Here is a 19,098-nt window from a genome sequence, read left to right on the forward strand (position 1 = left end):
GAGCCAGGTAAGTCCGTGACGAGGCCATCCAACGCCACTACCGTTTGCTGAAGGGATCCCTGCCTGCCCTGCGGCTTCCTGCATAACGTCTTCCTTCGTACTTCTGCATCGAAGCATCCTCGACTCCTGTCATATTTACTCTTTCCGTACTGACCAGCCTTCCCTTTCTTTTAGGTACGTTATCCAAGTCAAGCATCCCATCTTCCCAAGAAGCCCTCATCAGCTTCCTACTTCACGCCAACCACCGGTGATTCTCGTTTCCCTCTCCCGACAGCGCCATCACTGGTTACCTATAATGTCATATCCTTGATCATCAATATATTCCAGCGGACCTCCTCTCCCAGTTTCCCAAATTCACTCTTACCATCAACATCCAGAAGCTTGGTTTTCCCTCCACCCATACTCACCTCCCACTACCTCCCTCAACCCTTCGACTGCATCGTCAAACATTCATTTGAGCGTTTGTAGCACTGTCAACCCTGAACCAAACAGATCATATGTATGGTTCTTGGTTGCGTTGCACAGTAAGTTATTAGCAAGACGTCATCTGGCATTCCTTCTGGCCTGTTAGAAGCAGTCGCTAGCAGTACAAACCCCTTCCTGTATCCCAGACTTTGACTGTCATATTCTTTCTTACCTCTCATCCACTTCAAGTTTCCCCAGTCCTACATCATCCATCTACTGTCACATCAAGAGCCCAAACTTCGATCCAGGTACTATTTACAAAACCCCACCCTTCACCTTCTTTCATCTTGGCTGTTTCTCATCAAGACGTTCTTCGTAAACAAGCGCTAACCCCCAAAAAGATCTCTAACATCAGAAATCCAGATTTGATCTCCACTCGTCACCAAGGCTCCTGGAACATCAAGTAAGTTTATATTTCATTTTGTAGAAATCGGTCTTGGCACTGCCATCTCGTTTCTTTCTGTCCATTCTCCCCTGCTACATTTTACGCAAATTGAGGATTCACTTTTACTCTTTTCCCAAATTACACTATACGTATCCTTGCCTGCAGTTTGCGTTTCCCATCCTGCTTTTACCTTCATCTGTCACTTGTTCAACCAGGCTGTGACTCATACATCTCTCTACAGCCTATCTGCACTTCTTTCCCGTCAAGCAGTAAGTCTTGCAGAACCCCAAGACTCATATAACATGACATGAATCATCTCGTTTTTCATCTGCCTCCACAAACCTTGGAAACTCCAATACCTTCATATCACCGTGGTTGATTAGTTTGTTCTATACATTCAAAATCTTCACCGTCACCCATAGACGAGCCATCAACTGGTTTAAATATCAAGTTAGTGATATCTCGTCCTTTCGATCCCTCCATACCTCATAAACTCCTATCCACACCACTCTTCGGTTCCTTACTCTGTCAAGTTGGCAAGTAAGTACCGCTCCACTGCTATCCATACCATCGACATAAAGCATCTAAGTCGACCTTTCACCATCATACTGCGTGGGCTATTACCATATACATCGATACAAAGTTACTGACATACATCATAGCCACCAACCTTAACTTGATCGACATCTGCTCGAATCTACAACGTAAGTATCATTTCCTGGATTTGCCATAACACATTTACTTCTCTCTCTCCTAGTCGTTTACTCTATCCTTACAAAGCTACCTAGAGTCATTCGATATATCCCACTTACCTCCCATATCCTCCCTGATGCATTTCACCATCTCCAATTTCCTTCGACAGTAACTTCCTGTCAACACATCTGTCTTTCTCGATCCACCGACCAATCCCACCCTTCCCGAGTCTCTCAACCTTATTCAAGAAGACATTGCTAGACTGGTAGCCATTTGGCATTGCCTATATGTCTATGTGCCTTCTTCAACCAGGTTTCTTGACTTCATTCGTATCAACCATCCTAGATTCCCGTCTTAAATCATTCACTGCAGAGTTGTCTTGTTCCACGCAATCAACATTCAACTAACTCTTGGCATTCAGACCCTTCAACCGGATTCAACATCACCTACAAGATGTCCGGATCCAACCTGCAAGGCCAGGGCCCGCGTAACCGCGCCATTGAGCGTGTTGCCGGCATGAACCTTGACGGGTCTTCCGACCGCGGTTCCGTTAGCGGCAGCCCTTCGCGTGGTTCTCAGCACTCACGCTCTGGTTCCAATACTGGCAGCCAGGCTGGCGAGGGTTCACGCTCCCGTTCCGGTTCCACTGCTGGCGAGGGCTCAGGCTCCCGATCCGGTTCTGCCGCTGGTGGTCCCGCCCCCCAGCAGTCTCCCTTTGGACCTGGACTTGGTCATGATCCCGCTCGCATGGGTGGCAGAGACGGCCGCCCCCCGCTCTCTGAGGAGGCTATCATTGGAAAGAGAATCGATCTTCCCGCCGAGGCTTACAAGAAGGTTCGTAATTTGTCGTGGCCACATAACAATCCCAGCTCATCAATTCTATGTCCTACAATATGTTTGCTTGAGTTACTAACTGACCTTTTAATAGGAGGAGGGCTCGTTCACTCAGTATGCCACACGTCCTGGATTCAGCTCTGAGGGCAAGGCCATCAAGATCCAGGTGAACATCTTTCCGGTCCAGAAGTGGCCTACCGGAGATATCTTCCAGTATGATGTAAGTATTAATTTTCATCGTTAAATCTAGATCATGACTAACCAGATCACCCCAGGTTAACATCAGCCCCAACCCGAATGACTCTCGTGCCCTTGTCCGAAAGGTTTGGGAGAGTGCCCCTGTTCAGAGCTGGTTGAAGACAACTAACACCAAGTGGCTTTTCGACGGCCACAAGATTGCTTGGTGAGTTTGACATGGCCCCCTATACTAGGATACATTAGTCTGACAATGAGTGTAGGGCCCCCATCAAGATCCCTCGTGCCGAGCACAGAATTGCTGTGGATCTGGACCGACTGGCAGGCAAAGAGCCCAGACCTGGCAAAAACGGTGTCTACTACTTCCAGATTCGACAGGCAGCCCAGATTCGCATGCAGGTTCTGCAGGCCTATCTTCAGCGCAAATGCGACTGGGACAAGTCCGTACTGCAATGCATGAGTAAGTCATATCCCTGATCTTTGGAACAATACTCTAGCTGACCAATCTGATCTAGACTTCCTTGACCATCTCTTGCGCCAGTACCCAAGCGAGAATATGATTGCCATCAAGCGGAACTTCTACAACAAGCAGGACAACCCAATGCGTCTTGACCTTTACACCGATGTTCGCAAGGGTACCTACTCTGCTTTCCGTCTTAGTGAGGTTTGTTATCACATCAGACTCCCCCGTTTGGAACACTTTTTTACTAATCTTGACAAAGATGAGCAATCTGAGCAACGGCAGTGGCCTCGGCGTCAACGTGGATGTGGCCAACACTGCGTTCTGGAACACCATGGGTACACTGGCCGAGACGGCACGAACTATGTTGAGCGATCCTCGCTGTGGAACAAATGAGAAGAATTGGGGTAAGATATCACGAGACCCTCCTTCGAACCTATCAACTGACATACACTACAGTAACATACCCCAAAATGGCCGAGCTCCTTCGTCCTGTCAAGTCGCAGGACAAGAATGGCAACGTGGTCTGGAAGCAGTCAGAGCCTTTCCAGAAGCTCCGTAAACTGGCCAAGTTGAAGATCACGGTGAACCATCGCGGAAAGGACCAGAGCGACAAGATTTACACCATCAAGCGGGTTATCTTCGAGCAGTGCATGGGCAACTGGGGTGCAGATGCTCAGCATTTCACGTTCCAGAAGAAGACCAAGGATGGAAAGCTCGAGCCGCCGATCACCATCCACAATTACTTCATGCAGAAGTACAAGTCTCGCATTCAGTACCCCGATCTGCCTCTGATCGAGACTATGCGCGATGGCGTTTACCCAATGGAGGCTTGTCGTCTTCAGCCGTTCCAGCGTTACACTTACAAGCTGGATCCGGAGCAGGTAAGTTAGAAGCCAGTCACATTTACGTCCAGCGAAGCTAACAGTGGCATCTAGACATCCAAGATGATCAAGTTCGCTGTCACCCGGCCTGCCCAGCGAAGCCAAGCTATCAATACCTGCATGAAAGGTCTTCACTGGGATTCGGATCCGTACTTCCAACAGTACGGTCTGAAGGTGAGCAACCAGATGCTTGTTACGCCCGCACGCCTTCTGCCGAACCCCGAGATCCATTTCGGTGGTTCGAAGCTTAATCCTGGAACGACCGGCCGCTGGGATCTCAGAGGCAGGAAGTTCCTGGAGCCCAACCCTGTCCCCATTCAGTCATGGGCTTTCATTGGCGTTGGTTCCAATGACGGTTTCGCTGTTCAAATGGATGCGCTGAAGAACTTCGCCCAGACGTTCAAGAGAGCATATGTCCAACACGGTGGTGTCATCAAGAAGGATCCGTACGTCCAGATTTACCCTTTCAATGTTGCCTACCCCGACATGTGTGAGAAGGCGTACAAGGAGTGCGGCAACTTTTTCAAGGCCACCCCGCAAGTCATCTTCTTTGTGCTCAGTACCCGCAACTCACTGGTGTATGAGCGTATCAAGAAGAACATGGACTGTCGCTTCTGCACAGTCAGCCAGATCATGTTGGCAGACCATGTTCGAAAGGCGAACCTCCAATACTGCGGAAATGTCGCAATGAAGGTCAACGCTAAGCTTGGCGGTGTTACCTGCCGTGCTGCTCCCGTGGGAGTGACCTCCGCAACGCCTTACTACAGTGTGCCAACCATGATCATTGGTTTGGATGTCTCGCACGCTGCCCCTGGTAGCGGCAAACCTTCTACGGCAGCCATGACTGTTTCCACTGACAAGTCGGCTACTCGCTACGCTGCCTCTGTTCAGACGAACAGTTACCGGCGTGAGATTGTGGGCAGTGTCAACATGCGATACCTGCTCGGCCGCCTGTTGAATTACTGGGTCAGTACCAACAAATGCTACCCCAAGCATGTCTACTTCTTCCGTGACGGAGTCGCAGAGGGCCAGTTTGGCCAAGTCATTGACACAGAGGTCAAAGAGATCAAGCGTATCTTCAGAGACGCCAAGTACGAGATCCCTCGCGTCACTGCACTGATTGCGACCAAGCGACACCACATCCGCTTCTTCCCCAGTCCCCAGGACAAGGCTGCAGCCGACAAGAATGCCAACGCTCTTCCTGGTACCTTGGTCGAGCACGACGCCACCCATCCCTTCCACTGGGACTTCTACCTGGCCTCGCACGTGGCCATCCAGGGCACTGCTCGACCTGTTCATTACCAGGTTATCATGGATGAAGCCAAGTGCAACCCGCATGACCTGCAGCGTATGCTCTACCATCACTGTTACCAGTACCAGCGATCGACAACTCCTGTTTCTCTGCACCCTGCTGTCTACTATTCTCACCTGGCATCGCAGCGTGCTGCAGCCCATGAGGATATTGCTGCCAGTCAGAAGGAAACCCCCTCTGGCAAGGCTGGCTTCCCCTTGGCCAAGGCGCCTTCGACCATTTACGGATCCGGAGGACCGAGCCAGGAAGCTCCCCTCTGCTGGCTATGGAGAGCCCCGTCGCGGACAAGGCCAATGTTGGCCACATCAACACCACCATGTGGTACATCTAAGCGGTTCCTCCACGTCGCAATTCTCGGTAACTCACACACGTTCATTCTCGGTTTCGGCTCTCTGGTACACGGTTGCACCAATCTGCATTGGTTGGTGCTAGGTCATTCGTCATCTCCTCTGGTCTCTCTAGGCTCCGATTAGTGATGTTCATTCGGTGGTTTCTCCCCAGTTTCCCATACGGGACAGCGGGTCATGATATTTTTGGCGGTTGTCATGCGATGTTATCTTCGGCACTGATTGCATATGGCACTAATGATAGCCAAGTAGTTAAAATAGTCCGAAATGACATTCGCAATGGCACAATACGTTGATGACTACTAGATGCGGTGATAATGATTTCGAATAAGTGACAAGGTGACTGACTGGCTGACCATGAGATAATAACATTGCCGGCAATAGGGGATCTCCAGCGTGTGCAGCCAGCTACGAGTTAACGACGGTCGCGGCAAATGTCAATTGATTGACCCAAGTATTCGATTCGTCAGATGGATGAGAATGACATGGACAAAATTGGAGTGCTCAATGCCGTGTGCGATTTCTAATAGGTCAGAAGCAGCGGCGATGGATGCTTTACCAATGCATTACCGATGTGACGGGGAGACGGGGAGACGAAAGCCTAACCTCCATGTGGTTTAGCACAACCTTCAACTTCCGATCGCGTCACTCTTCAAGTCATCAGCGACGACTGGCAACCTCGATCTCCCACCCGGAAGAGAGGCATATTTCCATGTGTCTCTATGACAGCCTCCGCAAGCCAGAACCGCGCATCTCACGGGGACCATCGGCTCTTACCAGTCCGTGCCCCTGCACAGTCGCGAGCGCCAGCTGGGCCGCCTACTTCACGTTCGCGAAACGGCTGCGTCACTTGCAAGAAGCGTCATGTGCGCTGCGATGAGCGAAAGCCCGCCTGTCTCCGCTGCGAAAAGGCCGGCGTAACCTGCAATGGCTACTCTTGGAATCCAAAGTCGGCGGTACGGACGGCCCGGCCAGCCACAACACGCCCCATCTTGCCTGCAGCCCGCGATGGCCGTGGGCGGCCGACGCCCGTCCTGCTCGCGCCGCCCTCCAACTGTCCGTTTCAAGGCGTCGAGGTCACCTACTTCGACGTCTTCCGCCACGAGGTCATCTACGACATCCTGTCCACCGGCTATAAGGACTTCTGGAACCGCGCCCTGGTCCGGGAAGGCCTCGAGATCGACTACATCCGGCATTCCATCCTTGCGCTAGGGGCCTTGTCGCTTTGCGTCAATGAAAACGCCAACAACCAAACCTACCCGTCTAGGGACTGGACTTCGACGCCATCGCCCGGCCTGCATTACAACGCCGCCTTGCAACACCATGTCAAAGCGCTGGCCCTGTACGGCCGCAGCATGTCTCGGAAGGAGAACGCTGTCCATCCAAGGATCATCCTCCTCGTCACCAGCCTGTTCGTGGCCTTCGAGTATCTTCATGGGAACAACATGGCCGCCATCGGCTTGATCGATCGCGGCTTTCTCCTTCTGGCTCAGCAATCGCCCGCACCCGAAACCGGGTCGCGACTCGCCAACGCGGCGAGCGGTGATTCCGAATACATAGATTTCATCGAAGATGCACCCGGGACGTTCGCACAGTTCGGTATCGTCGGGCTACTAACCCCCTTCGTGCCCCTCGAGACGCGGTTTTCTGTTTTTGGCAGGGGCAAGCTACGACCGAGGATTCCTGGCCTCGACGTCAATCCGGAGGAGGTATTTGGGCTGTGGCGAGAATTCCTGCTTTCCTTGACCAAACTCTCGGCCGACTTGGAGTTCGTTTCCTCACATCCAGGCAATGAAAACGGTGCGTACATAATCAGTTTCGTCAAGGCTTGGACTGGCTTCGTAAGGCTAATTGATACTTGCAGAAATCCTTCCGGCAACACGAGAACCTATTAAAAGCGAAGATATCCCGCAGAGGCTAATTGACGAAGTGACCGACATTTCTATGTGGAAGGAGGTCATTAACCACTATTGCCGTACACAGACCGACCCCGGCGTGTGCCGCTGGCTCAACATCGCCAGAGTCCAGTTGCTGGGGATTGAGTGCATCACCAAAGACGTCACGGGCATAGGGGGCCGCCGGATTACTGGACCTTCCTGGAGGAGTGCGAAGCGCTGCAGGACAAGTTCCCGCCCAACCTGCAGTCGCGGCTCACGTACGACGGCATCATCAACCTGCTCATGAACACAGTCTTCTGGAGCCAGGACCGCGCCGTTTGCCGCCGCGCCCTCGAGACGGCCCAGCGCTACACGCGCGCTCACATGGACCGCGAGCGCGTCGCCTGGATCCGGCGCAACCTCCACCACCTGCTCGACAGCCCCGAGACGTGGCAGCCCCGAAGCGACTGGATCGGGGCCGGCTGCCAGAGCCCCGATGTACCCCTGAAAACGGCCGCGGTCTACTCACTGACTAGGATTATGAGTAAGAGGGGCTAAATGAGGTAAGGGGTGGTGGCAGCCACTGCTGCTGCTACTCGTAGAAGGCGGTTGGTTGCCTCCCCCTTCTACGGGCCACACATCCGTTCAAGCAGGAGGCAGTTGTGTCAACTGGGTGCAATCCTCGTGGGTAAACGACATGGATCCCATGCGCGGCACAGACCGGTGACAGCGACCCTAGCATACAAGAAGAACTGGAGGGAACTTGCCAACAGCTTGGTACAAAGAGTCCGTGCCAAGTCAAATTGGGATGGGTTGGGTGGTGCGCCACCGTTCGTCACGATGCAGCTATCGGTTTTTCACATCACTAGACCAACAGGGACCAGGATCGCTCATACTATTAGCGATACTCTCACAGCAAATTTGACGGTTACAAATTGCAAGATTGACGATCGCCCAGTAACTGACTGCTATCGACTTATCGTCGATATTTCTGGAGAACTGAAAGCCGGTTACGATTCGATCCGCGAGCTAAGTGGGACGGAAATCGATGACACCCCTCACTAGCTGATGACGGGTTCATGGCCAACAAGTGCAAAACCCATGTGGGTTGGTGGTTAGTTACTGCGGCCCCAATTCCGCCTCTCGCGTGTGAAATGCATGACTAGCTGGCTAGCTGGCTGGCTGCGTGGCTCGCTGGTTGTATGGTCTCTTGATACTCGTTTCGCAGCCCGACGTCGGAATGCCTGGTTGTTGTTTTATTACCGCAACGTTGTGGCTGGGTTTGGGGGGGGATTTGACCAGGCCCGCCCTATGAATCACAATCACACACGGGATCGAGAGTGCATCCTTGGCCAATATGTGCTGGCAGTCGCAGCCAGGAAGGGGGATCACTCAATGATCTACACTCCCAGGGCGGCCGAAAAAGAAGTTATATTGCCAAGAATTCGGCTCGCTTAGTTCCAGTTCCCAGGTTTGTGGCCGGCGTGCTGCCGAGACACACTTGAACACTGGATGCATACACTACACGACGCACCGCGCAACCACGACTCGGCACTTTTTGGCCTCAAACCTTGTTGTGCTTGCCCGGTCCACGCCAGCGCTTGTCACACGGCGGGAGGCGTTGTTCCGGTTGAGCGGAAAACTGCCAACCGTTGATGTCGGTGGGACGCTGGGCTGGCTGTTTTGCTTCTTCACCCCGGACGCGACATGCTTTGGAGGAAAAGGTTTCGTCACGGTTAAAACAACATATGCATGCACACCTATTGTATGTGTTGTTTCCATGCTTCCCGCCCATGGCCCTATATTCGTTTTTCTTCCTCAGCTGAGAAGCCCCCTCTGGCCAGTGCTGCCCTGGCGGCTGCGGGCGGGAGAGCAGGGATGTCGCTCACTGTGTGATTGGCGGGGTCGAGGGCCCGGGCACGCCTAACAAACACTTTGACAGGGGAAATTCAGATGCGCCGGTCCACTGATCGGCAGTGATCTGCCCCGTCAATCTCAGATCATCTCAACTTTGGCGACTTGGATCAGGCGGGTCGCCTTTAAATCCTGAACGGACGTGCGGACCAGTTCATGTATGTATCGCAATTGGCAGGTTTGACTGATCGACACTGTCGCTGTTGGCTAACGGGCTGCTATTACCTCAGTAATTCCAAGCCACGGGATCATGGAGCTCTGCTGCAGGTACTGCCGCTACAGTTGCTGCTGGTGCCGCTGATACTGCTGCCACTACCGCTGCCGCTGGTCGCTGGCCTGGCTGCGTGGCCACTGGCCACCACATCTGTCCGTTTCGATCCTGCCTGATCCTGCCTATCCCTTCTGGATGGCGTCTAGTCCAGATGGCTGGCGCGCGTTTTCCTCAATTTTCTTTTCCCAATAGTCGTCGTTCAGCGTGGCCGGTCATCCCTGCCTTTCCCCCATCTTTGTCTTAGATGGCTACTGCATCTCTCGACATTGGGTCATCTAGTGGCATTTCATGTGATGGATCCCCTTCGTTACTGTTTGCATCCAGGGGGAACCCTAACAAACCGTCCCTGCTGCTATATCTCCTCTAGATATACAGCCTGTGTCCGGCCTCAGAGAGATTTCCTCGTTGTCTGAATCAATGCTCCAACTTTGATTCGATTCGCAACCACAGCAGTATTCCAACGACATGGCGGACCCACGGATAGTCTACTCGCCGCTCGGCTGGGCCTACATTGGCATCATGATCGGCTGGACGCTCCTCGTCCTCGCCGCCATCGCCTTCCTCTTCCACCACCGCCGGCTGCCCTTCCTCCAGCTCCGGCGCCTACCGCTCGTCTTCAGCGCCATCGTGATGCTGCACATCTACGCGGCGTCGTGCTTGCTGGCCTACACTATCGGCCCCCTCGTGCCCTGCGACGCCCAGTTCTGGGTCATGAGCATCTACTTACCCTGCGGCATGGCCCTGCTCCAAGCCGCCAACAGCCAGTTCCAGAGCGTCGCCACCCGCCAGCGGAAATACGCCCAGTTCAGCACCCTCGAAGACCGCCACATCTTCGACCGGCAAGTCGAGGTCGACCCGACCCTGCCCTGGTGGAAGCGTAGTTGGCAACGGGTTCAGAAGGCCAACGAGGTCGACCGGGTGCTGATCTACATCGGTATCGGGATGGGTGTCCAGGTAAGATTTACCGGAGCATCTTGGCAGACAAGATGAGATCATGGGCTAACATCGCCGTCTTCATTAGGTTGCACTGACCTTCTTTATCTATTTTGGGTCCGAGATGTTCCATCCGAGCTACGGATTCTTCCACCTTCAGGTGCCGGGCACCGAGTCAGCGCGAGCTACACTTTGCTTTACCGGTTGGGAATGGTATGACATTCACGCGACGCCCCTATAAGTACACGAGATGTTGAGTTAATATGTTACAGGTGGTTATCCATCGTTTGGCAGTTCTTCTGGGCTTGGTTCTACGCCCCCTATACTTTGTGGAAGACGAGACACATCCATGATACCCATGGCTGGCGTATCCAGACCATATGTTGCTGCATCGCTGGGTATGTTCCAACCATTCGGGGGAGTCTTTGCTGAATCATGCCGCTAACTGATCGAACAGCCTACCAGCTTCTCCTTTGTGGCTAATCGGTCTCTACGTTCCGCAAATGGAGCCGGTCAACAAGGTCTTCGTTCCGTATCAATGGTAAGCTGGCTTAATTCCAACCTTGAATTACCGACTAAGCTAACATGGGTGCGCGAACAGGTTTTCCTTTTCTATCCTCTTTATTGAGATCTTCACGCTCGGCTTCCCCTGCTTGCAGGTCTATAGAACCCACAACCTCAAACAAGAGACCATCGATACGATCGCGGCCTGGGAAAAGAGGAATCAGATCCTCGGCGGGGACCCTGAATCTATCTCCACTAGTAGCGCCGGCTTTAGCGGTTCGACCCTGTCGGGCGGACGCTCGACGGCCGGGAGCAAGAGCGGCAAGTCGGCGCGCACAATGTCATCGTCGCACTCGCGCGACTCCACCCTGACCATGGGCGCGCTCGAGAATGCGCTGCGGACAAACCCGCAGCCCTTGCTCGAGTTCGCGTCGCTCAAGGATTTCTCGGGCGAGAACGTCAGCTTCCTTTCCCACGTGGGCGACTGGAGGCGCGCCTGGAACATGTCCACGAGCGGGCCCTCGGCGTTAGCAGACAAGACGCGCGAGCAGTTCGTCCGCGCCGTCCGCATCTACTCGCACTTTGTGAGCCTCGAGCAGTCCGAGTTCCCCGTCAACATCTCGTCGCGCACAGCGAAGGCCTTGCACCAGATCTTCAACGAAACGGCCCAGATCCTCAACCGGCGGCGGCGGCAATCGGACTCAGCGACGCCGTTCAACAACGCCGGGGCGGTGCCCGGTGGTTTCGACGATGACGGCCATCCCGGCGATCTGGAGGCGACGCTGGGCAAGGCGAACCTCGAGTCAGTGACGCAGATGGCGGAGCTGTCTACTTATAACCATCACAACTTCCCCGAGCTCGAGGTGCCCGACGCTTTCAACCCGCAGGTCTTCGAGGCCGCCGAGGGCGAAATCAAGTACCTGGTGCTCACCAACACCTGGCCCAAGTTCGTGCACGCCGGCTTCGAGCAGGCGAGCCAGGCGTCCCGGGACAGGGACGAGCATGACGATAGGAGTCCACGCAACTTCCTCCACCGGAAACTGCTCTGTGTATAGGGCTTCTTTGTTCAGTCTGTCGACAATAATAGCGCATATATACACACTTGATCAGAGTGTATTTTGGTCAGTGGTTGACAAGATTAGAAATAGTAATGATAATCTACACATACATACATATATGACTACCTATAACGAGTTGTGAGAAAAACAAATGAAAATAGGAGAAAGAAGTTCCCTAATCTACCACCACCATTACACCAAGCATCTCAACATCGTCGTCGTCGTCGTCATCGTCGTCGTCCTCATCGGTGACACCGCCCAAGCCGCCGAAGAGGATGCCTTCACGACGATTCTTCAGATAGTTTTGGTACGCCTCGCTGTTGATATCGAAATCGTCGTCGTCGCTCCGGTCGTCGATGTCCAGGCCCCAAACGCTCCGCTGGAAGGCGTCCAGCGCCGCTTTGCAGTCGTTGGCCTGCACGCCCACCTCCAGCGCCATGGCCTGCAGCACCGCCTGCACCTGCGTCAGCCGCGCGAGCCGCGCAGCGTCGGTCTCGGGCGCGTCGGGCTGCGCCTTGCCGAGCTGCCCGATCTCGGCGCAGAGCTGCTCGAGCGACGTGGGCGTCGTCTGAGTAGCTGGGGCTGGGGCAGACGTCGGGGCAGAAGAAGGATTGGGCGGGCGGGTAAAGATGTCAGTCGAACCAGAAGAAGGGCCCGCCGTGGGTTGACCGGTAGAAGGAGGGAAAATAATGCGGCCAGGCCCCTTGTCTCCAGGCGGCCCCTTGTCTGGCTGCGGCGGTGAAGATTCGTCCGACGGTGTGCCTTGGGTTCCCGGCAAGACTTGGGTCGCGGATCCTCCACCCTCCGGCCTCGTGGGCGATACGGTGAACCCCGGCAGTAGTGCTGCTTTTGGTGGTGGCTTTGGCGCGTTGGTTTCCGGCGGCGTCGGTAAGCCTGTCTGCTGCTTCCCAGCACGGCTATCCTTACGTGATGATCCCTTCATCCCGCCCCAAAGCCTGCGTAGGCTGTTCCGCACTCCCGACGACGATTCCGGCGGTGACAACTGACCGCCTTGCTGCTGTGGCGTGAACGGCCTCGTGGTTCCGCTCGGCGTCGGCTGTGTCCCACCCCTAAGCCCCCTTACCGCGCGGACTGCTCCATTCTTGATCCTGCTTCTGAAGCCAGGTTTTGCTTCGGCTGAGTCTCCCGGCGACGAGTTCTCCGACGTATCGGTCCAGTTCGTCGTCGGCGCCGGCGCCGGCGCCGTCGACATAGGCGGCTGCTCCTGCGTCCACTGGGGATCAGGGGGCTGCTATTAGCGTCAGCGTCGGTCGCGCCGGCGATGACCGCCGCGATGAGATCGTTGCTGTCCAGGTCGTGATAGACGTCTGTGCGGGTTCGGTTGGTTAGTTCCTTTTGTCAGAAGAGGGGAAAGGGGGAGGGTGGGATCACCGTACCTTGGAATTTGTCGAACAGCAGAAGAAGCTTCTCTCCCGTGTTGACGGGACCTTCGGGCCAGGGCCACGCGTCGCCGACGTTGGTCGCTCCTCTCCTTATGTTGGTAGCTAGGTCGCCGTACACTCCACGGTTCGCTGCTGGTCCTTCTCCGCCGTCCGTTTCTCCCCGTCCTCCTCTAACTCTCCAGCTGTCTCTTGTTACAACAACTCCTCCTCCTCCTACTCCTCCTCCTCTACCCCCTCCTCCGCCTCCGCCTCCGCCTCCTCTTCCATTAGCCATCCCCCCTCCGCCAGCTCCTCCCCTTCTTGCATTAGCCATCCCCCCCCTCCTCCGGCTCCTCCCCTTCTTGCGTTAGCCATCCCTAATCCCCCCTCCTCCCCCCTCCCCCTCCCCCTCCCCATCTCCCTCCTCCTCCAAAGCCCCCCCTCCTCCTCCTCCTCCAAAGCCCCCCTCCTCCTCCTCCAAAGCCCTCTCCTCCTCCGCCTCCTCCTCCCTCCTCCTCCTCCGCCTCCTCCATTCCCGGGAGGTGCCGGAGGAGGAGGAGGTGGTCGTATTCTGTCTATGTCTAAGTCTTGGCCTGGTAGCCCTATGTCTTCTAGATCTGCCTGTTCGTTAAAGCCGGCTGGAAGAGGCCTTTGCGGTTCACGTCCATCAAGAAGACCCACTCCCTTGTCAACATTGGTGGATTAGGCGTCCTTATAGCGTTACCAGGGAAGAAGCGGAGTCTGTCTACGTCAAGACACACGTCCTGAGTTCTTGCCAAATTAAGGTCTTCGGGGTGAAATCTCTTAGCTGCGTGGTTAGGTTGTCCACAGCTCCACGGAAAAGGTTGTTGTCTGTTTGGTCTATTTTCATGCCCGTCCCGTATGTCGCATTATCCTGAAACACACCGGCCCTGGCGCACAGCCGGCGGAGCGCCCGGATCATCTCTACGTGCCTGTCCGCCATATTGGTGACCCTTTCCTCGTAGACCGGCATGGCCTCCCCGACTGGTAGTAAATCCGTCCGCAGCGCTCCCTAAGGTACCTCAATGTGCCTTCCCTTTGCTTCATGCATGAGCCGACGAGTTCGTGGTGGGTGGTCACCGCTCTCACGTAATCCAACACCCACGCAAAAAAACACTCTTTTCGCCTGTTTCGTTGTCGCGGGCCTTGAGTATCCAGCGCATCTCCCTCGCGCTCATTTTGTAGCAGAGGAAGAACCGGAAACCGGCCATGTCCGCGGTCTCGGTGCCAGTCGTCATGGTAGACCTCTGGAGGATTCTTCTGTTTTCCGTGGGGAACCAGCCCACGAGGTTCAGCAGAGCATCGCCGTCCGGGTCGGGCGCATGGATGGTGCCGCGGTTGATGTTACTCTGCACAGCCAACTGGGCCGTGTGAAAAGGATCTGCCAAGAAGTAGCCCAGCTGGTGGCGATGCGGGAAATGCTCGGCCACCATGACCTGGTAGCGGAAACGCACCGAGGCCCATTTGTTGGCCCAGTCCAGCACCCGGTCGAGCAGCTCCGGCATGCGATCCGGCCAATACAACTCCACCAGCTGGACGCTGAGCCTCTTCTCGAGCTTTTCCTTGAGCCATTGCGGCTGATACTCTCCTTCCACAATCCTCTGGAGCAGGTCCCTGCCCTCGTCATTCACTATCAGGGCCTGCCCCTCGAGTGTCTCATTGCTTGGTTCAAGATCGCTCGCTATGGTCCATTCGAGTACTGGGTTGACTTCGGGATGAAAATTCTCCTGATTTTCGAGAAATACAAGATATGAGTAGACTTGGACGGCAACGTCAGCAGAATCCTTGCTCGTTTCAATGCATATTCGCCGCCTGTTGAGCATAGAAATGCCCTTCTGGCAGACGTTCTCCCGCTGGCAGCAACCGTTCAGGATCTTACTCACCATCTGTTCTCTCTGGCTCTTCCCCTGCTGGGATGACGGCTGGCCAGCTCCGTCACTTTCGCTACCTCCGCCACTGCCATCCTTGCCTAATGCTGCATACGGATTATTGGTCAGAGTAGCCATGGTATTCTCCTAAAGCCCCTCCAAAAGACCACAGCAGTTGTTATCTTGTTGAATACAAATTTGCTATACACTTGGGTGGCTATTAGTCGGAAGGGGGTAGACCCGGCTCTTGGGGTTCAACAGTAAATCATAAAAAGGGGGTAGCTATAGGGTCTCCCTGTTCTTCCACGGATTCGAATGCCTCGAAATCTTTCATTCATGTTGAAGACTCAACCTGGAAACAATTTGATCCTTCTATTTCCCGAAGACAGAGGCACTTCTCGTGCATGCATTGTCTGCGTTTCTTCTTTGTTGCTGCAAATCATGACAACAAAGGGGGGGCATCATGCCATATTAGCCATCACTCCTAATACAGCATATCCCCCTTTGTGGCCAGTTGGAAACAAAGAGCAATTCACACATTAACACATCTCTGCTTCCGGGACCAGTGTTAAACCGTCTTAGGGTATTGTGCATACCCAAAATTGACACTTTTGCATGCGGTCTCATAGCAGGTAGTGTCTACACACTAATAGTGTAGATAAAGAAGCACGAAGGATTCTACCGTAATAGAATAGTTGTTATGTCTCAGACACAGGATGCCAGCCCAGCATATGACAGGAAACCCGTGGCCAGCACCATACTTATGAATAGGCCAGAATGCATCCTATACCAAAAATGTATAAACTATTGTTGTTCACTTCAACCGTCAGCTCAAATTCAACTTTTACAAATGACACAACGGTCATGGTTTAGTCTTACGGGGATTTACGTAGTTTTTACCTTGTTTCATAGTTATTACCTCTGTCTATTTAAGGGGAAGGGGCATGGTCGTCCACTAGGTCCAACTTTGGAAGTCAGCAACCTGAACAAAATTAAATATCACTACCAATATTTTGCATGGTCTGGTCTCCTTTCGACTCTAACTGAATGCCAAGTTAGGCACCCAATCCAAGTCAAGCACTCGCGGGTCGCCAGCGACGCTCTGCCGGCTCCCTCCCAACCCCAGATGACTCTTATTCGGCGCCGGACCACGCCCTTCTGCGAACTTGAAGCCGCAAAGTAGTCTTCTGAGCGGGCGGCCTCGCTGACTTATTAGAAATGACCTATAGGGCTGAGGGATGCGGCAATTTCTCTAGATCCCGTAAGCCGTGATTACCTCATCCGTGTCATCGGGACCAGGACATTACGACGACCCAGTTGCTGTCAGACCGGGCACCATCATGCTTTGTCTTACTCCATTCAGCAGCCCGGCTGGCAAATGGCAGTTATCGTGGCTTGCAGAAACAAGATCAAGAGCTTATGCCAAGTCCGTTCTCGTATTGTTTCGTTGGGGCTTTCGGGTCACTTGCTGTCGTTCTTACGCCATGTAGGTCGTAAATCACGCCAACATGAGTCTATCTTTTCTCTCTTTCTCTGAGCCCGGCTGATGGCCGGAAATATTCAGCCGTACGAGTGTGGATTGTGTGTTGGTCGCACGCGCTGTAAAGCCAATGGCGTCGCAGCCACCATTCAGCTGGGTCGCCAACACCGGCTATTTTGAGCATCGCCAACATGCCGTGCTCGGAGTTCAAGTTTGTCCGCGCAATGAACGCCCTTGCAGCCCAAAAATAGAATTCCGGCTCATTGATCCCGGGTGAAATTTATGCTGTAACGGCAGACTGCCCTCTTCTTCAATTTTAGCAGCAGTACGACTACGCCTGCATCAAGGTCACAAGCAGCCGATGGAAATTCCCCGACGCAGTGTGGTGTCAGATACAACATCTCGCACATATGACGAAGGAGTCTAGCCTTCTGTCTGGTCAAATGCCGCTGCCGGCCTTTACCCCATATATTACACTCCAACTATCCGGGCTGATCGACACAGCCCTGTGAGGCGTCAGCCCTAATAGCTGCAGGTCTAGCCTTAGCTATTATCGTCAGCCCACCATCACGATGATGATATGCCCGACAGAGAGGTCGTTAGGGCGTCGCCGCTAAGCCACGGCCTCGTACTGCTCGAGGCTGCGATGCAGGTGCAAGCCCCGTCCAACAATACTTCGTCGAGACCCAGGGCTCGCAATGGAAACTCCGAGGCATAGCCTCCTTCAACAGATGGACTCGACATGCCTAATAACTTGAAAGCAGAGGAGAAGATGAGAAACCGAGAAGATGGTGAGATGGGAAAAGCTATATTAAGGGGGTAGATCTCCCAGAATCAGGGGAATAGAAACTCACCATCATCAGCATCAGGCGCCACAGTCACCCAAACAGCTCCCGCTACACTCACTCTCCCTTCCATACCAAAGAATACCATAATCCTCCCTTATAATACCATAACATCTTCACCATGCACTTCGCCACCATTCTGCTCGTCGCAGCCACTGCGTTGGCCCTGCCGACCACGAAGCCAGCAAACGACGGCTCATGGAAACCGGGCATGTACGAAGGTAAGAAGCCATCTCAGACATCTCATATACAGACTCCTTTGATAATATATCGCTAACGTTTTCCTCTCCGCTACAGGTGAAGGCACTAAGTACGACGACGGCAAGTGGCACGAGGGCAAGTACGAGGGTCCCGGCACCCCTTACGACGACGGAAAATATCACCCTCCCACCCCCGCCAAGCGCAACGACGACGGGTCTTGGTATGAGGGCAAGTACGAGGGCCCCGGCACCCTTACGATGACGGGAAATATCATCCTCCCAACCCCGCCAAGCGTACCGACGATGGATCTTGGCATGAGGGCAAGTATGAGGGCCCCGGCACTCCCTACGACGACGGCAAGTGGCACGAGGGCAAGTACGAAGGACCCGGCACCCCTTACGACGACGGCAAGTGGCACGAGGGCAAGTACGAGGGCCCTGGCACCCCTTACGACGATGGGAAATACCACCCCAAGGGCGCTCGCGCTGACGACGGCGAGTTGGCCGACTCCTGAGACGCACGACCAATCTGGTTGGCGTTATTCTCTTTGGTTCATGATTCGGCACTATCGTTTCTGGTTGGGCGGGGGCGGCGTTTGGACATGCATTCCATAGTTTCATCATTTTACTAGTAGTTAATACACCGGGTTGATATTGTCCTCATCTGTACCGCCTCTCATTTTGCACATTGATGCCTCTTGTGTATGATGCTTTTTTCTGTGTGACCATAAGATGGTCGACGACCCCCTTGGTTTGAGTAAGAAACCTATAATCGGGCGAGAAAGAATAGGCTCTTCCGAGGCCTCGTCTAGTCGAGTCCGACAAATTGAGACAGCCGTTACGCCGGGCAGCCCCGGAGGAATTGACCAGGCTCGTTGAGCAGGAAAGGGGTTGGGGATGTTGGCGCGTCAGTTTCCGAGTGAAACTTGCTCAAAGCAACTTGTAACGGAGCGGCACCAATCGATGCGGCAACCAACTCTTGTAAGTAATACTTCTTCTTTTCGAAAGGACGGCAGGATAAGTATTTCTCGAGCCCCGTAGGATCTAGGTAGACCATCGACAGCATGCCGCTGAGGTTGATGCGAGGATGCGGAGGTATTCCATTGCCCACTGCACCATATGCTCGCAGATTGAGGCAACTTGCATCTTAACACACTGCCGAAAGAAAAG

The 19,098-nt window shown here is 54.1% G+C and overlaps 5 protein-coding genes across 5 annotated transcripts; 3 read left to right on the forward strand and 2 right to left on the reverse strand.

The window, feature by feature from the left end:
- Positions 1–1,996: 1,996 nt before the first annotated feature.
- PG998_006806 (piwi domain-containing protein) lies at positions 1,997–8,010 on the forward strand (the record flags this gene model as incomplete). The annotated part of the gene is made up of 10 exons (XM_066873622.1): positions 1,997–2,377; positions 2,472–2,597; positions 2,653–2,780; positions 2,836–3,032; positions 3,088–3,236; positions 3,295–3,439; positions 3,492–3,916; positions 3,971–5,585; positions 6,305–7,416; positions 7,696–8,010. 10 exons carry the CDS (start codon positions 1,997–1,999, stop codon positions 8,008–8,010), a joined length of 4,593 nt encoding a protein of 1,530 aa, XP_066729567.1.
- A 2,092-nt stretch (positions 8,011–10,102) lies between these two features.
- Positions 10,103–12,129, forward strand: PG998_006807 (uncharacterized protein; the record flags this gene model as incomplete). Its single annotated transcript, XM_066873623.1, has 5 exons — positions 10,103–10,591; positions 10,659–10,783; positions 10,843–10,968; positions 11,028–11,111; positions 11,172–12,129. The coding sequence occupies 5 exons, from the start codon at positions 10,103–10,105 to the stop codon at positions 12,127–12,129; spliced, it is 1,782 nt and encodes a 593-aa protein (XP_066729568.1).
- Positions 12,130–12,307: 178 nt separating this feature from the next.
- On the reverse strand, positions 12,308–13,809 carry PG998_006808 (uncharacterized protein; the record flags this gene model as incomplete). Its single annotated transcript, XM_066873624.1, has 3 exons — positions 12,308–13,366; positions 13,420–13,460; positions 13,530–13,809. The coding sequence occupies 3 exons, from the start codon at positions 13,807–13,809 to the stop codon at positions 12,308–12,310; spliced, it is 1,380 nt and encodes a 459-aa protein (XP_066729569.1).
- An 811-nt stretch (positions 13,810–14,620) lies between these two features.
- On the reverse strand, positions 14,621–15,541 carry PG998_006809 (uncharacterized protein; the record flags this gene model as incomplete). The annotated part of the gene is made up of 1 exon (XM_066873625.1): positions 14,621–15,541. One exon carries the CDS (start codon positions 15,539–15,541, stop codon positions 14,621–14,623), a length of 921 nt encoding a protein of 306 aa, XP_066729570.1.
- Positions 15,542–17,849: 2,308 nt separating this feature from the next.
- PG998_006810 (uncharacterized protein) lies at positions 17,850–18,443 on the forward strand (the record flags this gene model as incomplete). The annotated part of the gene is made up of 3 exons (XM_066873626.1): positions 17,850–17,949; positions 18,026–18,222; positions 18,249–18,443. 3 exons carry the CDS (start codon positions 17,850–17,852, stop codon positions 18,441–18,443), a joined length of 492 nt encoding a protein of 163 aa, XP_066729571.1.
- Between the last annotated feature and the right edge of the window lie 655 nt (positions 18,444–19,098).

The sequence above is a fragment of the Apiospora kogelbergensis genome, assembly GCF_038363985.1.
Source record: "Apiospora kogelbergensis strain CBS 113332 chromosome Unknown utg000005l_segment0_segment0, whole genome shotgun sequence".
In the NCBI taxonomy this organism is placed as follows: domain Eukaryota; kingdom Fungi; phylum Ascomycota; class Sordariomycetes; order Amphisphaeriales; family Apiosporaceae; genus Apiospora; species Apiospora kogelbergensis.